This window comes from Aegilops tauschii, chromosome 3, assembly GCF_002575655.3.
Source record: "Aegilops tauschii subsp. strangulata cultivar AL8/78 chromosome 3, Aet v6.0, whole genome shotgun sequence".
In the NCBI taxonomy this organism is placed as follows: Eukaryota; Viridiplantae; Streptophyta; class Magnoliopsida; order Poales; family Poaceae; genus Aegilops; species Aegilops tauschii.
Genome location: NC_053037.3, coordinates 6,522,604 through 6,528,562, shown reverse-complemented (window position 1 = coordinate 6,528,562; position 5,959 = coordinate 6,522,604). Strand labels below are relative to the sequence as shown.

Below are 5,959 nucleotides of genomic sequence, written 5' to 3'. Positions count from 1 at the left end.
TTCAGATTTTCAGAGGAGTAGAATCCCTGAACCAGAAGCTGAAGCTAAAACAAAGGCCACCTAAGGGTGGTTATTATCTCAATGGTAAAAGACGTACTAGTCGACAACATGGTGTCTATATCGACTTCCTTGCTTTTCGTGCTTCACAAAAGTTTAATTTTTACTAGGGTAAAAGACGCCATCTGTATATAACTCGCCCTCAAGGAGCGATTTAGTCGACTAACTCATAAAATGCGCTAGAGATAAAAGATGCTAGTTTGGCTCGATCTTTGATGTTTTTGACGGGAGAGAGGTTGAAGAGGCGCCAACGCCATGTCAGATTTTAGTGAAACCCGCTTCTCTCTCACACTGTCACATGTGTGACCACCTCAAAGGTGATGAACGAGCACACCGACGACAAGGTGATCAATGACACATGTATGATTAAACTTCGACTAGTCGACGATGGCTCTTCTGCAACGTGAACCAGGCCGCGCAGATCTAGGGTTAAGCGGCTTTGCACTAAGATGTGGCTCATGAACCACCTCTATGGCGATACGAATGTGGTTGTGAACTAGCGTGGAAGTATAATATTTTTCTTTAGCCGGAAGAAGTGGGATTTAACGCAATGTACACAAAACTTTTTTCTCCACGAATCACGACCCTCGTTCGCTTTTCTTTTTTTGGTTCAGCTAGACGTCAATCATTTGAAATGAAATTTGGGTAAGTCCATTTCTGTCGGGAAGGGAGGAGGAGTCGCGCAGAGCACCTACATCGCCAACGACATATCTTAGGGATGCAGGTTGGCCGGGGTAGCAACAACATTGGTGTTCTTAGGTGGGCTGGGGGAGGGAGGGGGTGCAGGTTCACCTGGAATTTTCAGGTGGTTCGTCGGTTTAAAGGGACGGTCGGGGGTGGTGACAAGGCCGGCGATGGAGGATGGTCGAGGGGAGCGCGCGGCGGTGAGGCGGTTGTGGGAGTGCCACCGACCGCGGGCGACGGAGGCAAGCGGTTAGGCCTGAGCTGGATCGGAGGCGATGAGAGTGTATGTACCAGTTTGATGTTGAAGATGAATCACGCTGTCCATTGGATCTTGATCAAACGGATCCAAAGGTTGGGATAAGAGGGTGGAAATGGACTGATCCTTTGCAAAATGAATTTTTTATGCGACTGACGCCTAGCCACTCATTTTTATTTTCATTACTGGCATCTACGTTCTTATATTGTGAGAGGGACGGAGTATCTTGCAGCCAGCACAACCAAACCCTCACCAAAACCTGCCCTCGCACAAGCTCTGCTTCCCCAGTTCCCCTTCCCTGCCACACACACCTCGGCTCTGCTCCGAGCCGCCCCATTGAGGGCTGCCCGCCCATGGCGGAAGAACCTTCGGTGAAGAGGACCAAGACGGAGGACCTTGGTGCGGGGTCAGAGCCAGACGCGGCGACGCCGGCGGCGGCGGAAGAGGAGAGGCCCGGCGGCGAGGTGACCGTCAAGATACAGTCCAAAGCTCTGTGCTGCAGGATCTGCTCCGAGCCCCTCAAGCCACCCATCTTCAAGGTGATACCTCCCGCCGCATTCCATCCCTCTTCTTGTTCTTTAATTTTATTTGCCCGGATGGGTTCCTGAGAGCAGAGTGTCCATCAGATGTGGACGGCTGTAGCTGCTCCCCTCACTGATACTAGTAGGCTGTAGGCTGCTACTACTGCACATGGGCTGTTTTCTCTGAAATGTGTACTATGTGATATGATGCCAGTGGAGTGGATTGACATTTCATTTTCAATGGCATGAATTGCAGTTGTGCCTTGTCTGCTCCTCAAGGGAAAATATCTCCCGTTTTACCTTTCTGAATGCTGCTGTTCTTGGTAGGATGGACAAATGCCGCCTTGTAGGGTCTTGATTGGTTGCGTGTGAAATCTGAATATGTAGCATTTAGGACCAGGTTTCCAATCTAGTCTGTATCTGCAGTAGTGGCATGCTAGTTTAGCACATTTTGGTTCCGAAATTTAGGATGCGTAATGTCAGTGGACCAATGGGATTCTTTCCTAAATGGGACCTTGTGGGATGTTAACTGCTGCTGTCTCCAAGCTAAAAACAAGTGCAGCACTTATGACTGGATTTCCAATCTAGTGGGCAGTAGTGGAGTGCTAGTTTTGGCTGGTCTCATACTAGTAGGATCTTAACTGCTGGTGTCTCAAAACTGAACAGGGCAGCATTTAGGACTCACTTTCCAGTATAGTGGTTAATATGCCAGTGGATTAACGTTTCCATGGCGTAGGTTGCAGTTATTCCTTGTTTGCTCCTCAGAGGAAAATATGTTCCATTTTAATTTTCTGGATGCTGCTGTTCTTGGTTGGATGACCAAATGGGAAATGGCACATTGTAGGGTCTTGATTGTTTGTGTGTGAAACCTGAATGTAGCTGCTGGTATTCTTGCTCGGATAGTAGGATAGTAGTGAAATGCTACTTTAGCACATAGTGCTTATTGTCATTTGCTCAGAAATTTAAGAGGCATAATGACAGCGGGTCGGCATTTCGGTGGCATATATTGCAACATTTCCAAACATTTATACTTGTTTGACTGTTGGTATTCTTGCTAGGATATTAGGATTACTGAATGGCACCTTGTAGGATGTTAACAGTTGTTGTATCGAAGCTGAAAATGTAGCAGTTGTGACTGAATTTCCAATCCAGTGGGTAGTCATGGAATGCTAGTTTAGCTGGCCTCCTACTACATAGGATCATAATTGTTCGTGTCTCGAAGCTGAACAGGGTAGTACTTAGGACTCGATTTCAGACCTATTGATGAAATGCTAGTTTAGCTGCTCTCTTACTATGTAGGATCTTAATTGTTCGTGTCCCAAAAACTGAATATGGTTTTCCATAACATTACTGAGGGGCAGCTTGTTTCTGCTCGGGTTGCACTCTTGTTATGAACTATATTTAAGTGCACTTTCTTCTTTGTAAGAGTATATCGATGTAGATTGCTCCATCGGCACCCACCGCATTCGATCTTTGTTCCTGTGTTTACTTTTTTTTTTCTGGGTGGATGGATACTTAAGAGTAAATATTGATGTAGATGCTTCTCTCCCTCGTAGTAATTCTAGGCTGCTGTAGCACGTAGTGCACGCTGAAACATGCCTGCCATTTTCTCTGAAATTAGTATGTGATAAGGCAGTGGATTAGCATTTCCGTGGCATAAATTTAAATTGCAGTTATTCCTTGTTTGATTCTCAAAGAAGAAGTAGTTCCATTTACTTTTCTGGATGCTGCTGCTTTTGGTAGGATGAACAAGTGGCACCTTGTAGGGTCTTGATCGGTCGTGTTCAAACTGAATATGTAGCTGTTAGGACCCAGTTTCCAATCTAGTCTGTAGTAGTGACATGCTAGTTTAGCACATACTGCTTATAGATGGTTGGCCAAGTTGCCTGCTATTTGCTCTGAAATTTAGGAGGCATAATGTCAGTGGAACAACATGTCAGTGGATTCCTACATTGGAGCTTGTAGGATGTTGACTGTTGGTGTCTCGAAGCCGAAACTGTGTCAGTTATGACTGAATTTCCAATCTAGTGGGTAGTAGTGGAATGCTATTTTAGATGGTCTATTACTATGTAGGACCTTAATTGGTGGTGTCTGAAAGCTGAACATGGTATTAAGCTGCTCTCTTATTACTCCTCTGTAGGTTCTTAATTGTTGGTGCCTCAAAAACTGAATATGTTTTCCATTGCATAACTTAGCTATCCCTTACTATGTAGATGATTGATCTTTGTCGAAAAATATGTGGATGATTGATAGTATGCTTCCTGTTTCTGCACGCAATGCGCTCTGTTATGAACTGTATGCATGCTGCACTTTCTTCTTCCGAGTGCATCGATGTAGACGTTTTCCTGATTGTTGTTGGGAGTAAAAATAAGAACCTCTTCTCCCTGGTTAGCAGTAAATACTGCATGGGCAAAATTGAAAGTTGCCTGCTGCTTTCTCTGAAATTTAAGAATGTCAGTGGATCAACATTTGTTGCCATAAATTGCATTTTCCCTTTTTGCTTGTCAAAGAAACATGTTTTCCATTTACTTGTTTGGCTCATGCTGTTCTTGCTAGGATAACAAAATGGTACTCCCTCCGTAAACTAATATAAGAGCGTTTAGAACACTATTTTAGTGATCTAAACGTTCTTATATTAGTTTACAGAGGGAGTACCATGTAGGATCCTGATTGCTGGTATCTGAAAACTGAATTTGTAGCAGTCAGAACGCAGTTTCCAATTTGCTGGGTTGTAATCAAATGCCACTTTAGCTGCTCACTTACTATGTAGGATCTTAGTTGTTCGTTTCACAACTGAATATAATTTTCCATAACATAACTTACGAGCAGCCTGTTATTTCTCTAGTCGTTGGTAGTGAAATGCTTATGATTTACTATGTTGATGACTGATATCTTTCATGTTTCTGCTTGCATTGCACTCAGTTGTTAATAACTGATGAAAGGACTGTGGAGAGGCATTGCACACTCTTGTTGTATTTTCTCCAGTTCATTATCCTTTTTTTTGTTGCTGCTGATCTTTATGCTAACTTTCTTATGTTTCTTCAGTGTGCGGCTGGGCACGTTTTGTGTTCTCAGTGCCCGGAAAAGCTACGTGAGGTTGGGCACGTTTTGAGGCTGGGTACATTCTGCGCTCTGTGTTGCAAAAGCACCAGCTATTCCCGTTGCGTCGAGCTCGAGCAGTTCATCGACGCCATGAAAGTGCCATGCTCGAACCAAACATACGGCTGCAACGAGTACGTCAGCTACCAGCAGAAAGAGAAGCATGAGAGTTCATGCCCACATGCTCCATGCTACTGCCCAGAGGATGACTGTGCCTTCAAAGCGCCGGCATGTTGCCTGCTGGACCACTTCGTCACCGCACATGGATGGTCGCCGACCAACTTGGGTTACAACAAGCCACTGAAGATCCTCTTGGCACGAGACCGCCGGTTCACGCTTCTAGTTGGGGAGGACATGTCCTTGTTCCTCCTGATCAACACCCTGACCAGCATCGGCAGTGCTCTCGCCGTGGTCTGCGTCAGGCCCCACGAGTCTGAACCGAGCTATTCGTGCAACATCTCGGCTGCTCATGGTGTTGCTGGTGGGAAAACCGATGGGAGGCTTGTGTTCCAGAAGGATCCTCATGTGTCAAGCAGCTCGCTGGCGGGTGGAGTTCAGATGGGCAACTTCTTCTTGCTGGTTCCTCTGGAATTCGCCGAGACCTCATCTGGTGAACTCACTGTACACATCCGCATCGACAGAGTGGCGTCATAGGGATCTCAGCTGGAAGCTATATATGGACAGAGCCTTTTGGGCCACTCGGCTAACACCACTGTCAATGACTGCATATGGTGAAACAGCTAGCTAGATGTTGCCCAATGCTCTTTAATCACCATCAGCTGGAGGAACTAAAATGTGTTTAGAACTCAGTTGTCTTGTTATGTACTCCCTCCGTTCGGAATTACTTGTCTCGGAAATGGATGTATCTAGAACTAAAATACGTCTAGATACATCCATTTCTGTGACAAGTAATTCCGAACGGAGGGAGTAGCTTGTTGCCGTTTGTAGTGGTAGTAGAATTTATCTTTGCTTAGCTTGTTGTCTTGTTATGTATCTTATGTAACTCAGTTGTCCCAATGGAAGATCAGTATCTTGCAACTCAAAATTGTACTCATTTGTCAAGTTTGACTACGTATTAGCTAGTAAGATGGACGTTACCATTGAACTGGTATTTGAACCAAGAACTGTGGCAGATAAACCATTATATCTCCACTTGGTGCTGCATTGCACAGACGCTCACCATTGCCAGATCATTAGCATTGATCTTCAAGATTTTGCATGGTTTCCTCTCTCAGAAAAATCTCCCGTTAACGAAAAAGGGAAGGGAGATCTCAAACCCTTCCATCTTAGAAGTGTGCATCGCTCGATGCAGAGGCTGGGGGTTATCCTCCTTTTTCAAAAA

The 5,959-nt window shown here is 45.2% G+C and overlaps 1 protein-coding gene across 1 annotated transcript; it reads left to right on the top strand.

The window, feature by feature from the left end:
• The first annotated feature begins 1,217 nt into the window (after positions 1-1,217).
• LOC109738396 (E3 ubiquitin-protein ligase SINA-like 10) lies at positions 1,218-5,722 on the top strand. The gene is made up of 2 exons (XM_073509787.1): positions 1,218-1,536; positions 4,564-5,722. The coding sequence occupies exons 1-2, from the start codon at positions 1,351-1,353 to the stop codon at positions 5,269-5,271; spliced, it is 894 nt and encodes a 297-aa protein (XP_073365888.1). The 5' UTR covers positions 1,218-1,350; the 3' UTR covers positions 5,272-5,722.
• Positions 5,723-5,959: the final 237 nt, after the last annotated feature.

Excerpts from the sequence above, each read along its gene's own strand:
- LOC109738396 (XM_073509787.1), top strand. The coding sequence starts at position 1,351 with ATGGCGGAAGAACCTTCGGTGAAGAGGACCAAGACGGAGGACCTTGGT. Across the intron at positions 1,537-4,563 it reads TCAAGCCACCCATCTTCAAG|TGTGCGGCTGGGCACGTTTT; the intron begins GTGATACCTCCC and ends ATGTTTCTTCAG.